General features: G+C 40.9%; 1 protein-coding gene across 1 annotated transcript in view; it reads right to left on the bottom strand.

Annotated features, from left to right (window-relative positions):
- The window catches only part of snap91a (synaptosome associated protein 91a), a 222,445-nt gene that overhangs the window by 109,426 nt on the left and 93,438 nt on the right, over positions 1-19,581 (bottom strand). Inside the window, 5 exon segments of the mRNA XM_034175421.1 lie at positions 9,102-9,143; positions 9,232-9,251; positions 9,254-9,337; positions 17,015-17,126; positions 17,420-17,513. Of these exon segments, the coding sequence (XP_034031312.1) occupies positions 9,102-9,143; positions 9,232-9,251; positions 9,254-9,337; positions 17,015-17,126; positions 17,420-17,513 (352 nt within the window).

Raw genomic sequence — 19,581 nt, 5'->3', positions numbered from 1 at the left:
AAATGATCTGGTTGTTTCAGCGGGGTTTCAGCCTGTCGATCGGCGCTCGGAGCGCGCCGCGCTCTCAGACGCTGTGGGCCGTCCTTAAAGCAGCAGTAACACTCCTTAATCTGTATAATCCCCATAAAATGGTCCCTGAAAGCCATCTAAATTTTCCTAACGGTGTCCACCTGGAGGTCTCTCACAGTTTCTGGAAAAAATTGATGCAGCAAAGCTCCAAATCGTTCAGACATTTATTCGCAATAAAAATCCGATGAGAGGGGTGGACCACTGCTCACACAAAGCCTGCTCACAGGCGAATGACGCAACCGACAGGCGTGAAAAAACTCACGCATGCGCACGAAGGTTCAAGCTTGTCTGATGCAATCACATGTAATTCATATCCATATGGTTTTTGCAAAAAATAAAAAGCTCGGATACTTTTCTAACAGACCTCGTATATGACACATAACATGATACAGTAACTAAGCATGTCAGATGGTCCAAACTATTCATTTTTAGAATCCTATTAATCAAACTTTTTCATCAAACTGGTGCAACTTTAACGCTTGACCCCTGTACAAATTGAAACTGACCTTTGTGTTGGGAAAGTGTAGGAGCACGGACCCACAACAGGGGGCGCAAATGAACGGACAATGGAGTAAGTCAAAATAACAACGCTTTACTGTTGTGAATGTGCACAACGAATACAACCAATTACAGAAATGGACAACAGTCAATACACAAAAGTGTCGTGTGGGCAGGCTCGAAGATAGGAGACGCCTCTCCAAGGTAAGACCGGAACCACACGGCTTCCTCCGCCACAGGACCCCGGGAATACTGGAGCCGCCAAGTCCCGAACTCCCAGGTGGCCACTGCCTCCGCGTGTCGGACCTGGTACTGCTGGCGAGGGGAAAAGAACAGTTAGATGGGGGCGCGTTTGCACCCAGAACTCCGAACGGCAGGAAAGGTACCTCCACCTCTCGTTGGAACAGTAATCCAATAAACTAGCTCAGTCAAAAATATGTACTCTGTATGCTTCGATATGTTACCTCTCCGGTAGAAACGATATCTCGGCGATGAGGTGGAGATGCCGTCCTGCTGATATACCCCAGTGATAATTGCCGTCAGCTGTCTCAGGTGATGGGTGACAGCTGTTACCGAGGCTGCTCCTGTGGGGCGGCGGCGCCCTCTGGTGCCTGGAGCCCGCACTCCAGGCAGGACGCCCTCTGGTGGTGGTGGGCCAGCAGTACCTCCTCTTCAGCGGCCCACACAACACTTTGTCTCAATTTTTGCTGTTTTAACCCCATAACTCCAGAACATTCAATCACAGTTTTTAGTGCCTTTATGATCCGGCAGATAATATAGTGTACTTTTCAAGTCTATTGGAGCATTTTTAAATGTTGACCCCTGTGGAATCCTTCAGTGAACAACTCGTTGCTATAACTACACCCTGGGATGGCCATCATACTTAAATATTAAGAAGGGACAGATACACCTCATAATTTATGGGTGGTAAGTTTGTGCCACACGAGGTGGTGGTGACACGCCCACTTTCAGAGGCCTCAGTATGAGAACAGTCAAACCTTCAACATGGTATCACATTTTGTTCATGAAGAAAACGTCTCTGTACACAGATTAATGTTCACATCATCTATGATGGTTGTTGGAACTGGTGTCCAAAGCTCTAACTGATGGAGACACACCAAGTTACATTATAAATTACAAAATCGTGGAATTTAATGTTTGTCATGACGCACTGTGCGTTCACTTTCAAAACAGACTCATCCATTCATACTGTAAACAGTAGTCTCTCTTTCAATCTTCTTCTTCTTTCAGCTGCTCCATTAGGGGGCGCCACAGCAGATCAATCGTTTCCATCTCACCCTGTCCTCTGTATCTTCCTCTGTCACACCAACCACCTGCATGTCCTCCCTCAGCACATCCATAAACCTCCTCTTTGGCCTCCCTCTTTTCCTCCTGCCTGGTGGTTCCATCCTCAGCATCCTTCTCCCTATATACCCTGGGTCCCTCTTCTGCACATGTCCAAACCATCTCAATCTCCAATCTTTGTCTCCAAACCGTCCCACCTGAGCTGTCCCTCTGATATGTTCATTCCAAATCCTGTCCACCTCCAGCTCCACCTCTTGTCTTTTTGTTAGTGTCACTGTCTCTAAGATGTCCATATAGCTGGTCTCACTACTGTCTTGAAAACTTCCTCCTTCACTCTTGCTGATATTCTTCAATCACAAATCACTCCTGCCACCTTTCTCCACCCACTCCACCCTGCCTGCACTCTCTTCTTCACCTCTCTGCCACACTCTCCATTACTTTGGACAGTTATTTAAAATATTTAAACTAGGGCTGTTAATCGATTAATTAAAATTAACTAATTAATCGCAAATTTGGAAAAAATTTATCGCGATTAATCGTGATTAATCTCATTTTAAATCAAGTTATAATAAATACACAAAGTCATTAGTTTCACAAAGGGGGCTTTGTTTATTTGTTTTTTTTATGTCACACTTAAAAGCTGTGACATGAACTTGAAACTGGCTTCTTTTGCAAATTTACATCTTCCAACCTCAGATCATCTCTTTCCTCTGGCAAACATGTAACTTTAAATAACTGAAATTAAATACTACAGCTTACCTGAAAAGCTTAACAAAAGTGCATTGGTGATACATTCATCTTTTGATTTAGAACATGTGCATTAGTGCAATTTATAACCTTGCAAAACATTTTAGTTTAATTTTGGAAATCAAGTCTACTCCTCCTTTACATTCAGCCAACTACTCAGACACACCAGTCTGTCAACATTTGTAGAAGAGAGAGCAGCTCTCTTTTTCTGAAGAATGTGGCCGGAGAGGGAGAATAGCCTCTGACAGGGCACAGTGTTGGCAGGTGATGTGAAATATTTGCGGGCAAGATGTGCTAGTCTAGGGTATGAGTCCTTTCTTTTTGACCACCACTCCAGTGGGCACTGATCCGGGTCACTTTTGGATTCTGATTTGTAGCGGTCCAGTGAAGTTTGAACGGACTCAGCTTCCTCATCTGTGTCTGAATCAGATGATGCAACCAAAAAGATGGACATTCTCCTCTTCTTTAGTGGTGATTCCTCTGTAGTTTCACACCCTGTTGTTTCCGCACCCTGGACCTGGACATTACCATCATCTCTGAGGAGGGTGCTTAAGGAATTCCACACTTCACCTCTGTCAGGTTTAGGCAGGCATTTTAAATCCTTAAACCTGGGATCAAGTGCAGTAGCAATCTTGAGCCAAGTGAGATTGGAGTTCTCCTTTCTTTGAGCCAGGTCTTCAGAAAAAGCTTTTTTGAATTTTATGATGTTGACAGTATCATCATCTGATGGCTCCATGACTCTGAACAAGTGGCAGAAGGCTGGCAAAACCACAGAACAGGAGATGTAGTGCTGCCCACCCAAAGTTTCAGTGACATACCTGTGAAAACAGACATAAAATAACAGTATTAATTCAACAGACACACACACACACACTTTTGTCTATTTTTTACATCATTTAATTGTTCAATATAATTAACTTACAAATAATTAATTTAATTGCAAATAAAATACAAATATAATACACTGAAACTGTAATAAAACACACCTGCATGGTTCAAGTAGCTTCTCCAACTTCTTCAGCTTTGCCAGTTCAGACTCAGTTAGCATGGACACGTTGCCCTTCTGCTGGGACAGGGTTAGGGTTAGGGTTGTCTCTGTTGGTGCTTTGTTCTGTTGGATCCTTTTGATCATGTGTAAAGTGGAGTTCCATCTAGTGGGTACGTCTTGATTCAGGGGTTCTTCTTTTTGTATGTTCATTCAACTCTCGTGCATTAGATGGGTTGTGCTTGAAATGACTGATAATTTTTCTGCATTTGGCTAAAACAGCATCAAATCCGCTGTCACGTAGTGACACTGTTATTGCACGTTGTAGAGCGTGTGCAGTGCAAGGCAGATGTTCATATGGAAGTAGTCTTACAGCTGCTGTCATGTTCCGAGCAGTGTCTGTCCCAAGTGTCGTTAATTTTGTCTCTGTGTTCCATTCTTGAGCAACAGCCTGAAAGTGTTGTGCACGTACTTCTGCATAGTGGCGCTCGTTTGACTTACTCACTGTTAATGCAAAGGATTGTAGACACCAGTTGTCATCAATAAAGTGAGCTGTGACACCCAAATACTTATCATTGCTACAAATAGTTATCATTGCTAACAGAAGTCCAATGATCTCCCATGAGAGCAATGAAGGGGGCTTTTCTCTAACATGCTTTGCCATTTTGCTTTCTCGTTTTTGTACAGAGTCTCTATTCTGGACATTACGGTTTGCCTAGCGGGTAAATGATAAGAGGAGTCCCCAGATGCCTCTCGAATCAAATCCCTCAGACCTGCATCTTCAACAATATTTATGGGGCGACAATTTTTAGCGACCCAACAAGCAACAGCTTCTGTTATTTTGTTTTTGATTTGCCTGGAAAGAGTCCCGCCTCTCGCTCCAAACTCCTGCAATGTAGACTGGCGAAAGCCGCCTCCCTCCAGTCAGTGACACACCGGGATGTCTCGCCTTGAGGTGATATGTGATGTGAGTGATGTACTGCTTCGGTGGTAACTCAATTCACCTTTGCAAAGCACACTTATCGCCTTTGTCTTGTCCAAAGCATCATCTGGTTGTATCTTAAAGCAAAATTTTCCATTTAACAGTGTGTCTTTTTTATTTTCCATCATTAGCTTGATGTAGCACCAGCAGCGCATAAACACAGGAAAGGGCCACTTTTTCTTCTTTCTGGTGGCACGCTGGACGTGGGTGTAATGCTGCCCCACTGACTGACCGTGTGGTACTGCAAAGTGAAGGGGCGCTTTTTTAATTAATCTTTGCAATCAATTTATTTTATTGCGTTATAGGGGAAAAAAATAACGCAAATAATTAACGCGTTATTTATAACAGCCCTAATTTAAACTCATCTACTTTCACCACTTCTACTCCTTGTAACTGCACTATTCCACTGGGCTCCCTCTCATTCACACACATGTACTCAGTCTTGCTCCAACTGACTTTCATTCCCCTTCTCTCCAGAGCATATCTCCACCTCTCCAAGTTGAACCCAACCTGCTCTCTACTCCCACTACAGATCACAATGTCATCTGCAAACATCATAGTCCTTGGGGACTCCTGTCTGATCTCATCTGTCAACCTGTCCATCACCACTGCATCAAGAAAGGACTCAGAGCTGATCCTTGGTGTAATCCCACCTCCACCTTGAATGAGTCTGTCATTTCGACTGCACATCTCACCGCTGTCACACTGTCCTTGTACATGTCCTGCACTACCCTAACATACTTCTCTGCCACTCCAGATTTCCTCATACACTACCACAGCTCTTCTCTTGGCCCCCTATCATGAACTTTCTCTCAATCCACAAACACACAATGTAACTCTTTCTGGCCTTCTCTGTACTTCTCCAACAGTATTCTCAGAGCAAACATTGCATCTGTAGTGCTCTTTCTCGGCATAAAACCATATTGCTGCTCACAGAGCTTCACCTGTTTTCTAAGTCTACCTTCTACTACTCTTTCCCGTAAGTTCATGCTGTGGCTCATCAACTTTATGCCTCTGTAGTTACTGCAGCTCTGCACATCACTCTTGTTCTTAAAAATAGGAACTAGCACACTTCCTCTCACTTTCCAAGATTTTATTAAACAACCTGGTTAGAAACTCCACTGCCGACTCTCCCAGACATTTCCATGCCTCCACTGGAATGTCATCTGGACCAACTGCCTTTCCACTCTTCACCCTAATGGTCTCTCTTTCAATCAAATCAACAATTACTACCTGGAAATTACTCCACATCCACTTAAATACATTAATAATAATAATAATAATAATGATAATAATAATAAATCCATATCCAGGACCGTGGTTTTTGGGGTTCAACATATTCATAAACTCTTCATTCTTCATGTTTATTCTTTAGATAAGAAGAAAGCTTTTTTTTTTTTTTTTTAGTTTTTGCTTGCAGGAGGACTACTTGGAACTAATATGACCAAGTCATGACCGTGTATGAGATGATTTTTACTAAATATCATTTGACCTACAGCATTATTCTGGCCTGACTGTGCAAATATACCACCAGCCATAAAACAAGCAAAATAACTGAATAAATCTCATAAATGAGCTGACTGTCCACCCGACACACAGCAGGCCTCACGTGACACAGATATGTTCAGTAAATGAACTCAGGATCAGTCTACTACCTTTGCATGGTTTGGACAAACACGATGAGGATGAATTCCTGACGTTGCTCTGGAGATCAAACGCACTGAGCCTATTTTCAAATGCTGCACAATAAAAGCACGGTCAAACAGACATCACAAGGAGATGCTTAATTAAACTCACTGCTCTCCAGAGACATATCCAGCACGAGGTTAATCAGATGTTACTGCATCACACAGATCATTCATGCTGCCAGATTTGAAAGGTAAGAGGTTTAACTACACAACGAAGCCCAAAGTCAAGGTTTTTAAGGTGTACTGTTCTCACTTTGATCAATGGGGGGCAGCGTGGTGACCAAACGGTTAGAGTGCAGAAGGTTCCTGGTTCAAAACCAATCCATTCTCCATGTAATGTGGAGTTGTGCCAGGAAAGGCATCCGCTGTAAAACTTGTGCCAAATCAACATCCAGATCTGCTGTGGCAAGCACAAGTGGGGGGGGGCAAAGGAACTCTGAAGGGACTCTGAAGGGGGGGAGAGTCTCTGAAGGGACTTTCTGATCAGATCGATCAATAATGTTAATTACTGAGCTGGGAGCTGTCAGTGAGAGTTGGACGTTTCTGCTGAAGTGACCTTTATTTCACCTGACTACATTCTGTGGGGGGTAGTGAAGGTCATCTCGAGGCATCTTACTGATCTCTGTAAACTGCCCTGGCTGTAAACGAAAGCAGCAACACAGCAATTTATGTTCTGCAACACCCATCTCCTAAGACAAAAAGGTTCACATCTGCCAACAGACAGGATTCATTACTGGGTCAGAGAAAGGACACAGGTTCGGGGGGCGTGGTGGTGATGGTCCATATGTATGCACTGGCAGTTAGGGGCAAAAACACACCAATGTCATGCTTGAGGAAACATCTCACAGAGTGTCTGATCAGTTTTAAATCTCCACAAGACCAGGAAATGATGGGCCCATTCTACATATGTCACTGAAAAGATTCAAGGTCCACACGCCAATCTGGAATATTCATCTCTTCTAACCAACGTGAGCATTTAACAAGACAAACTGGAGTCAATCACCTAAGATGATTTCACAGTGTGCAGCATAATCCTGCAAATCCTGATTAGCAAGGCTGTGATTGGAGGAATGGGGGGAGCAATGTTCTCTCCAGCAGAGCCAAAGGTTAATGAGGACTTCAGCAAAATGATTCACACCAAAGATGATACAGCAAAAGAACAAAAAAACTGTCCCACAATTAAACACAAGAGTAATACACTGAGGAATACTACCATTACAGAGTATCGCACAAAAGACAGCCGGAAACATCTAACTGAAACGCACATCTGAGCAAGAGAGGCTGAGGAGGACCATCAGAGTCCACAAGCAGAAAGCAACCAAAAGTTTCTGTTTGTTTCAGATTTTCAACGTCATGACCTGCGTGTTTCCAGTTGGACCTCTTTCCCAGACGGATTGACTCCTCAGCGACCAGACTGAACGGTGCACTTCTAATTAATACATGGTGTATTAATTAATGCTTTTTGTTAGCGCTTCATTTGCATGAGCTTTTTGCTACACTTTTAGCTTCTCTTAGTGCACAACACTTTAAAGGAATCTTGTCTGATGCTGTCAGAAAGGGTGGCCCTCTAAGAGAGCCGTGTCCCTAAACTGGAGCCCCTTCTTAGTTCAGTAGAATTAGACATCACGGCCAATCCAGACAAGCTTAGTGGCTGGGTGGTTCGCGCACCTGTTAGCATTAGCTTAGCTCCGCCAGCAAAAGACGACAGCTTTCGGACTGTTAAGCAGAAGAACTCCTGTAAGGCTCGGTGCCCGGTTTGATACCCGGCCAGTTTTTCAGCCTTGGATATGCCTGTTAATAGCCCTCCAAGCCCACAGGTAATTTGTAACCCGATTTCCAAGATGAAACGCTGTGCGTTAGTGATAGGGGATTCTATCACCGCAATGTTAAACTACAGACGGCAGCTAAAGTTAAATGTCTTCCTTGTAACTTCTGCTAAAAGCACAACCTGTCTGTTCAACCAACAAAACTGTTTAAGGACCCGTGACCCACTGTTGGGCCTATTGTGTTGGAAACTATTAGTTCTTATCAATACTGAAATTGTCCAACAAGGCAGTGGGTCTATTTACCCAAAGCTGGGGGTTTGTTTCAAGGGCTCCAGGGTATAACCACGCATGCCACATATCTGGGGGCCAAGCGTCCTCAGAGTCCCTTATCGTTTAGCATCAGGTGATGTGTGTATGTCGAGGCCCTGTAGGGGCAAAGAGAGACTTATGCACTCGGCTCTCCCTTTCACACGACTGCCACAGCCGGCGGCGAGAGCTGAAACCAAGAGGTGGAAAGCACACGACACGCTACACCAACACACTAGATACATCACAGCAACCATGTGACACACGGTCCATCGTGACTTTGAAGTCAGCAGTCTGGAAGCGTTCAGCTGAATCAAAAACAACATTTACTATGAGCTGCCGGGGAAACTCCAAACTAAAAGGGTTTACTGCAGAAAAACAGCAAGAGAATCCAGCCACATGGCAGCACTGTTTAGCAAACTGGACTTTATCCACTCAGATTATTGACCATCACTGGATCTTTGATCATCTGATAGTGAACTGCACTATAATTCAGCACACTCAGAGTTCAGATCTTAGCCTTCCTCTCCAAAGCATCTGTGCTCACAACTCACACTCTCAGCATGAACAATCTGCATCTCTGGAAGCAAAAGGAGAAGGGGGCGGGAGCAAAGCCCATCAATCAAATGTGGCTCGGCACATGGGATTCAGAGGGACAACAGTGACAGACAACAAACAATGGACAAAATGCAGCTGTTTGCTTCCACTCACTCAAAACGCTCACAAACCAATAATGAGCCGGCTGTCAGTCTTACCTGAGTAAGTTCAGGAATGTCGTTCTTGTCTATTCCCACTTGCTGTAAACAGAACAAGTGATGTTTAACATGGTTAAGGTAGAAACGTTGGCTACTGATCAGTGATGTTTTGATATGTCCATTAAGCTACCTCAGCAATTTTGAAGAATCAGAAACTCGAATCATTCGTGTCAGAAATCTCTTATAGATCTCCAGCCCATCCTTACACTGGCTCCTTTTCATCTGAAAAAACTTTTCTGGAGAATAGAGATGCTTGGAATAAGTCTCTATAATGTTAAACATCATTAAGGCACTATTACTCCAAGCGTCTGAGTTTTACTACTACAATGCTGCACTAAGTAGAATTGATAAGACATAAAATCAGTTTACTTCATTTTTTTAAAAACAAATAATCTTTACAAACCTTAAGGAGCAGCTTGGATTGAAGATAAAGTGCAATTAAGTTAACTATGGACAGTTGTGCAATTAATCGTGATTAAACATTTATAATCGGTTGACAGCACTAATGTCCAGTGTGTCTCTGTCCTGCATGTTAGCATGTACAGCCTTATTAGCCAAAGGGATGAAATTATTTTTTCCCTCAAAATTCTACACACAATGCCCATAACGACAATGGAAAAGTCTTTTTGACCACTCTGCAAAAAAAAACAAACAACAACAACAAATAACTGCAGGGATGGTGGCTAAGGTGGTTAGAACACTTGGTTTCAGTGCAGAAAGTTCCCTGTTCAAACCCAAACCCTGCCACATTTCTCCATGTAGTGTGGAGTTGCATCAGGAAGGGCATCTGGTGTCAAACAAGAGTTACGTATGTAACTACAGTTTTATGAATTCTGGATGACTACCAGAGGGCGGTGCTTAGCAGTACAACTTCCAAATCAACATGCAGATCTACCTCGCATCTGCTGTGGCAACCCTGGGTGCAAAAAGCAAGGGAGCAGGTAAAGGGACTTATTATTACAAATAAAAACCTAAGAAACCACACGTTTCTCCTGGTCTGAGAGTCCTTCAGGTGCCTTTTGTCAAACTCCAGGTGGGCTGCCATGTGCCTTTTACTAAGGAGTGGCTTCCTGTGCTTATTGGGACCTTCAAAGCAGTAGAAATGTTTCTGTACGCTTCCCCAGATTTGTGCCTCCAGACAATCTTGTCTCTGATGCCTACAGACAATTCCTTTAACTTCATGCTTGGTTGTCAACTGTGGGACCTTATATGTAGACAGGTGTGTGTCTTTCCAAATCATGTCCAATCAACTGAATTTACCCAGGTGGACTCCAATTAAGCTGTAGAAACATCTCAAGGATGATCATCTGGATAAAAATAATTATGTAGGAGTAGTTTTCTTAGATTTGCGAAAAGCGTTTGATTTAGTGAACCATAACGTTCGATTATCAAAGTTGCAATCGTTTAATTTTTCTGAGCATGCCATAAAATGGATGGCATCCTATTTATCAAACAGAAAACAAGCCACTGTGGTCAATGGAATTAAATTCCCTTACTTAGATTGTGCACGAGGAGTCCCCCAAGGATCCATCTTGGGGCCCATCCTATTTTCATTATTTATTAATGACCTGCCAAATGTTTGTGAGGGTGTGGACATTTAATTCAGCTTACTTTCACTTTTACTTCACTACATTTCCGACCTTAGTTGCATACTTCTACTCCAATACATTTTCTATGTGCCATGCCGTTACTCGTTACAAAACACACACACACACACACACACACACAAAAAAAAGTCGTGCTTTCAGCCAGAGACACCAGTGATTACTAGTGACTGCAACGAAGTCAGGCCGATTGTGACAGTTGCGCACTTGTCAGGAAAATGATCATTTCTCTACATTGATTACAGACCTGCAGCGGGTCTGTAATCAACTTTTCTGCAGTGCGGCTTTGCATTGAACCTTGAACCAATCGAAGCAGTGATTCGCAAATTGAAGCAGTGCTTCAATCTACAATTGTGGATTCATTGTCTTATTTCGCTTTATCCTAATTTTTCCACACTAAAACCTTGAAGAGCATATGTCTGTGAGTTATATTTAATATTTTTATGTTAAACCGACCTGTTATGGTCTTCTGAAACAGTTGATAGATGTATTTCATAACTTAAAAACAGGGCCGATGCTAATGTGTTAGCATGTCTATGGCGTTTTCAATGTTAAAGTTAGCATTAAGCTGTTCGCATCAGCACGTTTGTGTTGATTTGTTTTCTGTATAATTAATGGCTCAGCGTTCATTGTCGTAAAAGAGTCAATTGTAATTTTTTTAATTTATTTTATTCATATATTATAGCAACAACAATAATAGTCTACATAAAAGACAATAACAGACAAGGAAAGTCACAAGGTGCTTCACAAAAGACACACATAGATAAAAATTCTGAGAACAAAAGACAATGTACATCACAATAAAATAACTCTAAGACACACACAGTGGTCATAAAACAGCCCTCTCGCTACTAAGGATTGAATGGCTGGAGAAACAGAAGGGTTTTAAGTTTGCTCTTAAAAACATCAACAGAGTCCAGCAAACGAAGAGACAAAGCCTTGGTGCAACGGCCTGGAAAGAGTGATCTCCTCGGGTCTTAAAGTGGGTACAAGGGACCTCAGAAGGTTCTGATCCACTGACCTCAGGCTCAGAGCGGGAGCGTAGGGACATAACAGGTCTCTAATGTAGGAGGGAGCCTGGACATGCAAAGCTCTAAAATACTAGGATCTTAAAATGGAAACACAACGACACTGGGAGACTTTAAAATAGGAGATATGAGTCCTTCTGCTTGAGCGAGAGCAGCCTTGCTGCAGAATTGTGGACCTGCTGCAGACAGGACAGCTCCTTTTTGTTCAGACAGGAAAACAAACTGTTGCAGTAGTCCAAACGAGAAGATACAAAGGCATGAATAATCAACTCAAGATCATCTTTTGAAACAACTGATCTGAGTCTGGAAATCTTCCTCAGCTGGTAGAAACAGTTTTTGGTGAGCTGCTTGGAATGATGCTCAAATGACATTTCTTTATCAAAGATAACACCTAGGTTTCTCAGGCTAGATTTTGCAGATGAGCTCAAAAGACCTAAATACTGTTTACTCCCCGGAATGACGTCATCGGGGGCAACCACCAGCACCTCGGTTTTATCCGAATTTAACTGCAGTGAATTTGCACCGAGCCATTGTTATATTTTCTCGAGGCAGTTCAGTAGAGAGTCCAATTTCTGGATCTCAGGAGCTTTAAATGAGCAGTAAATTTGGATGTCATCAGCAAATAAATGATAAGAAACATCAACGAACTCCTGGATAATCTTTCCCAAGGGGAAAACATAGAGCAGGGGTGGCCACATTCCTGACACTCTTAGTTGTCTCTCTGCTCAAACACACCTGAATCCAATGAAAGGCTCATTAAAAGTCTGCTAACGAGTCTTTCATAGAGCAAAAACAAAATTGGCCCCAAAACAGAACCCTGGGGTACACCACACGTCAAACTGGCAGAGTCAGAAATGATCTGATTTGCAGTGACACTAAAGCTACGACCTGACAAATAAGAGATGAACCACACTAGAACAGTCCCTGACAAACCAACCGAATTGCGTAGTCTTGTTTGCAGGATTTTATGATCGACAGTGTCAAATGCGGAGGAGAGGTCTAATAGGACTAGAATGGTGCATTTTCCACAATCTGCAGATTGTGGAAAATGCAATATAATTACAAATACAATTACAATACAATTTTAGAGAAAGAGACAAAAAGAACCTGATGAAACAAAACACAACAGAAAAGATAAAACCAAATAACTATGAAAATAAATAAATACATATAGAAATAAATAACTGTTTCCTGTGAACACCTAGTGAGTGGCCTACTCTCGTTTAATGAATGAATGAATGAATGAATGAAAATGAATGAATGAAAACTGTTTATTTTGAACATTTGATACAACAACAATTACAAGATAGATCAGTAAAGACAACAACAAAAAAGTTCCTACTGTGTACCCAACATGTCCGAAAAGGGGTAGGGTGAAGCATCAGCTTATTTATCCCTACCCCTTCTTCCCCACAACCAGTAATACCCTTTGCCACATATACACATAGATTCAAACAGTTTAGGTTTTGAAACCTTGTTTCTGAAGTGTTTTTGTGTGATGTGCACAATTTTCAGTATTTTGACTAATACTGCAGTCATTGACAAGCCTAGATAAACTTTAATATTAAAAAAAAAAATCAGTCCATTTTTGATTATTAACATTTACTTGTACTTTTACTTTCAATACTTGAGTACATTTAGTTGTACATTACTTGTCATACTTAAGTACAATAATACTAGATACTTTAAGACTTTTACTTGAGTAGCATTTCAATCGGTGACTTGAACTTCTGCCAAAGTCATTTTTAATGGGTATCTGTACTTTTACTTGTGTGATTTTCCGGTACTTTATACAACACTGATCAGGTGTCAAATGACTTTTTGAGCTTATGTTTTCATGTTGGTGCCAGTCAATGTGTACAGTCACCTACGAGAAGAAATAATATCCTAGACTTGGTCCTATGCTCAGACCCTAATCTCATTCAAGAATTATATTGTGGTGAGCCTTTCACCTTGAGCGATCATGCAAGCATTGTTTATAAAATGCAGTCGTTTTCTAGAGAGGAAAAACCTAGAATATTAAAGTCTTGCTTTGCCCAAGCAGAATACGCTCTAATTAATAGTTACTTGTCTACCCTAGACTGGGATGAAATCTGTAGGGACTGTTCATTTGCTGCTTATTATTTTCACACATTTAAAGGTATTATAGATAAAGTCATTAGTAAGTTTGTCCCACATAAGGAACCTTGTGGAAGTCAGAATATCCCTTGGCTATCTGATTCATTAACTACATTGCGCAGAGTAAAACAACGTAGATGGCAGAGGTCCTGTAAGAACAGAAATGCTTTCAAATATGCAAAATTTAAAGATAGTGCAAATTCATACAAGCAAGAATTTTTACGAGCCTAGTGCAATTTTGAAAAGAAACTGTTTGATGTCAAATCGTCTAACCCTAAGAAATTCTCTAATTACTTACGTAAGCAGAACACTGTTTGATCTTTAATACCATGTATGAAAGGACCTGGAAATTTTTTGCCATTTCAGACACTGAAAAAGTTGAATTATTTTCTGAGTATTTTTCTTCAGTATTTGTACATGACAATGGTACCATACCTGAATGTAATATTAGTTATAATACTACATTAGAAAAATTTTGTTGCGATATTAAACCTATGGTTAAAATTGTTTCCTTCCTAAAAAGTCGACTGTAACTAATTTATTGGAATGTCTTGAAGAATGGACTTCAAATTTTGATAAGGGTTTGCAAACAGATGTTATATATTTGGACTATTCTAAATGTTTTGATACAGTTGTACACTCAACGTTACTCTATAAATTGGACAGGTATGGTTTCCAGGGATCTGACTTGAGATGGATTGAAATTTTTTTGTCTAATAGAACCCAACAAGTTAAAGTTGGTGGTAGTTTGTCATCATGTAAAGATGTCATTTCTGGTGTTCCCCAGGGCATGGTTCTAGGACCATTGCTGTTTATTTGTTTTTCTGATATTAACTCAGTGGTGTTATACTCCTGTCTAGGTATGTATGCAGACGACACAAAGGTGTATAAAGCTGTCAACTCTATTAATGATTGTGAATCATTACAAGCTGATTTATTAAGGATACATGAATGGGCCACTAGCTGGCAACTAAAACTTAATGCAAACAAAACAAAGTACTTACGGATTGGCAATGTGAAACATCCATACCTCTATAAGATGGACAATTGTGTTATTGACGTTGATAGTATTTGTGATGTTGGGGTTGTTATAGAATCTAATTTGAAATTCTCAAACCACTGTAATTCTATTATTTGAAAAGCTCATTCTATAATTAGAAATATTTTTAACACATTCAAGGGGCATAATTATATGTTTTATGTATCACTGTACTGTAAAAGTTATGTTCGGCCTATCCTTGAAATCTCCAACTGTGTATGTTCACCTAGGTTGAAAACAAATGTAGACAACATTGAAGCAGTCCAGCGGTATTTCACTCAAGGATTAAATGTTTGTACAGGGCTCTCTTACACAGATAGACTTAGACTTTTGAAGTTGGAATCCTTGCAATGCAGACGCACTAAAGCAGATTTGTTATTGTATTTTAAGGTGCTGAATGGTCTCATTACACTAAACATCAACAATTGTATAAAACCTTACAGAAGTAGCAGATGTCATGAACACAATTTTTTCCATTTTTATAGTAGAACTGATATTCGTAAACACTTTTGGGCTAATAGGATTGTAAAAATTTGGAACTCATTAGATAGAAATATTGTGAATTGTAATAATGTCATTTTATTCAAGAATGCTTTAAGAAAGTTAAATTTATGAGGTAGGGGGAGTTACATGTCAATACACCCCTCGATTTTAAATTGATTTTTATGTTTTTTCTTATGGTGAATAAAATATTATTATGGGTTAAAAATGTGAACATCATGAATTCAATTGTAGAAACTAAGAAGAACACTAGGGAAATGTCTAATGCATCACAGCACTTTATAAGTTATTGTTTTTAAAATATACAAATGCATGAAATTAGAATTGTAAATTAATTAACTTATTCAAGTTGTATTGTAATTGTAGCCATTTTGTATTTTTTTTTTTAATCCGCATGCCCTCCTTTGACTGAGTTTGTGTAAGAGAACCGCTTGCCCTTTCTAGTTCTCCTTCGTTCTTTTTTGCCCTCTTGTCTCCTGTCTCTTGTCCAGTCTTGTGTCTTGTTGTTGTAGTAGTTAGTGACCCCTATGTACTGTAGCTGGTTGTATTGTAAGCTTCTGTGACGTCCATGTCCATTCATTAATATGTACTGTCCCTTTTAAATAAATAAATAAGAAAATAAGAAAACAGGAGGCACCTGAGCTCATGGTGAAGGCTGTGAATGTTTATGTACATGTGATTTCTTAGTTTTTTATTTTCATATTTAATAAATTTGCAAAAATCTTAAAAAACTTTTTTCATATTGTCATTATGGGGTATTGTGTGTAGAATGTTGATGAAAAAACTAAATTCATCCATTTTGTAATAAGGCTGTAACATAACAAAACATGGAAAAAGTGAAGTGCTGTGAATACTTTCTGGGTGCACTGTATATATTTTTATATGCCTACACAATTCCACTCCAGCTGAAGGAAGCAGGTTTGAAACTGGAGTTTATACAACCTGGTCTTACAGCATGTTGTGATTCAGCAGCACGAAATATACATAAATCTACTGGTTTGTGATATTGTGACGAAAACCGCCTCATTTTCGTCACGGCAGCACAAATTCATTCTAATACATTCTGTGATGGCTAGTGAAGCGAGGGGCGGGGTCGGGGTGGTTATGGTTAGGGTGGGGGGGGTAGGAGTAGGGTTAGTTATAGTGAGTTAAAAAAACCCTGTCACAAATATTTGACTCATTTTGTGACGGAAGCACGAAAAAAAATTAAGACTGGGCTGAGTTCATAATAAACACGGAAAAGTTTAATTAGGTCCATTACAAATTAAACAGGCCAATAGGATTTTGATAATCAAAACAAAAGTGCAGATTTGCTGAGGGTCTGGATGCAGATTCTAGAATTTTTATCAAACCCAAGGATGCAATGTTTTTGCGTGGTGTCTCTTTCCAACAGGAGAAAGAGTGAAATCAGTCTGATTGTAGAGAACTACCACAACGAGTCAAGTGTCCTTCAAGATCAGTCGGATCTGGCTTCTGGAATGACTATTCCACTATAGTGATATTCTGGACCCCAGAAGTCGGTGTTTCCATAACTGTGATATATGAAGTTTTAAAACTGTTAGATCTGAATAATTTTCTTATTTCTGTTGTACATGAAAATAAGACTCTTTTTCTTTTTTTTACCAAGCAGGTTAATGATGCCGTCATTATAGCAGGCGTATAACTTGATGAGATCTTTGAAGAGCAGAAGAAAACAGGCATTTATTACTCCATTGTTCAAGTCCTTTGGATGCACCTGTGCACAGAAAAGCAAAAAGAAAAGTGTAGCAGAGTGTAATATGAACACAACACAAAACCACTCTGAGAAACGGTGTTTAACAGAGATAAACTGAATAAAAAGGCCATCATACACCACCAGAGATCGACAATAACGTCAGGCCAGATGACTTTGTTATAGAGGACCACGTTACATTTAATCCTCTGTGAAAGACGACACGACCGACGACGCCACACCACGTACCAAATGTTTTCACGCATGTGCTTCAAAGAACTTGTAAAATGTCACTCTTCTCTGTTGGTGTCACTCACATCAAAATCCAGCAACGCGTCGATTTGGCTTTGCAGAGTTGGCATTCCCTTCAGCAGCTTCTCCACCGTCATGGTCCTCATCACTCCCTCAGCTCTGAACACGGACACAGGGCAAAGGAAAACTACAGACCACCCCAGAGTTTTAAAACAATATGAAATAATTTCACAAATACATGAAAAGGAGCCAATTTTGTACAAATAACACAGTTAATAAAATGCCCAGTTTACTGAATTTTTCGGTGTCTCTCTTTTTTTCTTCAGAGTCACTGCAGCAGATCTGATATCAATCTGTATGCTGATCTTGGCACAGGGTTTCCTGAGGCAACTACACATTCTACAGAGAACAGGCAGGGTGGTCTTCAAGCGGAACACTTCCACTCTGGAAACAAGCATGCTAATCGTTTGGCCTCTGCGCAATTGTACAACATCCATCACAGCAGAATTCACAAGTACAACAACAACAATCACAACTTACAGACTCTGGAAGTACACCCTGGAGATTGGATCTACATTAAAGTAATCAAAAGGAAATCTTGGTCCAGCCCAAAGTGGGAAGGGCCATTCCAAGTGTTACTAACACCAACTGCAGTTAAAATCGCTGAGAGGTCGAGCTGGATCCACCTAAGTCACTGTAAGCTGGTAAAACTCCTGGACAACCCAGAGGAAAAGGCATCCAGCCCAGAGGAAAAGGCATCCAGCCCAGAGGAAAAGGTCATCTTGGGTGCATCTATCCTACTACAAAGACAAAGACCAAAGGTTGAAGCAGATATCAGAGTCCTGAAGCAGACGAGTAACCAGCTGTGACCAAGGAGAGGCCTGTCAACTCAGACCAGGATCAGAAGCAGACGTACTACAAGCTTGAAATAAGAGCACTGAAGCTGACGTGACCAGAGCAGGAGGCAGAAGCAGACGAAACTGCATGTTTGAAAACAGGAGACAAGACAATCCTGTTCTAATCCTGTGCACCTGTGTTTAAAAGAAACGTCAAGAACAGGGCACAGGACAGAGTACATGACACATTATCTTAAGTCCACTTGCAACATGTCTTACACATACTGATAATAGTACAGATTTATGCACTACAACTGAAGGGAAATATAAAAAAAAAGGTTCCAGATTCCCTCAGTCCCTTGCTGAACTGAACTGAGACTGAACTGTCACCTTCAGCCCCTAAGCCCACATAAACTGCACCTTTTGAACTGTCACTAAAGATGACGCCTGTACCAATCAACATGAAGGACAAAGAGCTCCTGCTGAGGAGAGAAAGAGTTAGACGACGTAAGGGAGAAATCCGAGAGGTTCATAGCAGAAAGAAATGCTCTTGTTTTTGTTGTTGTATGATAATGTTGCTTCTGTTAGCAGGGGTAATATATTTACTTCATCATTTCCGGTTACAAGGGACAGCTAGACAAAGCGAAGCGTTCGCAAAAATCAATAAAAGATACGTACCTAAACGGATGCTAGCACTACTCGATGAGATAAAAAAACGATACCACAGACAATCCATTACAGCAAAACTCTTGGTACAATTATGCAACAATTGTAGCTCAATCAGTTAATGAGACAGACTGCTATGTCTGTTCATACATCCCAATATCCAGCACACAACCAACTTTATGGGCACGACCATTTAGTTATGGTGTCACTGACTGTATTGTTCAAGCTATGTACGTAACAATGACTGGTGAGGATCACGTATATATGTCCAAAGCATACAGCGGATGGAATGGATCTCATTGGGGGAAAATTTATGACCTGTGTAGACAATTAGTAACCTTGACTAGGATTAAGGCATCTGCACTTGTGGCCAAAACTGTTACAATACCCCACGGAATTAAATTTGCAATTTGTTATTATCAGGAAGGGAATGTATCAGTGGGACGGTTGACTGCTAAGAGATGTGTAGAGACTCGCCTAAATGTTGGAGAGTGTATTCAAGTTAACACAACCAAATCTGAAACCCTATATTGTGGAAAGTGGGCTCAGGACAGACCCTACTGTCCAACAGATCACAATTGCTTCAGGATAGCAAAATTATGGTTACCGGCCCGGAACGGAACATGGCCAGTGGATGACGTGTTCTGGGTTTGTGGTACACGCTTGTACCTGAATCTCCCACCGGGATGGGATGGAATTTGCGCCCCTACCCAGGTGTCAGATCA

This window comes from Thalassophryne amazonica, chromosome 7 (genome assembly GCF_902500255.1).
Source record: "Thalassophryne amazonica chromosome 7, fThaAma1.1, whole genome shotgun sequence".
NCBI lineage: Eukaryota > Metazoa > Chordata > Actinopteri > Batrachoidiformes > Batrachoididae > Thalassophryne > Thalassophryne amazonica.
The sequence above is the reverse complement of the archived record's forward strand: the minus strand, read 5'-3'. Positions and strand labels throughout refer to the sequence as shown.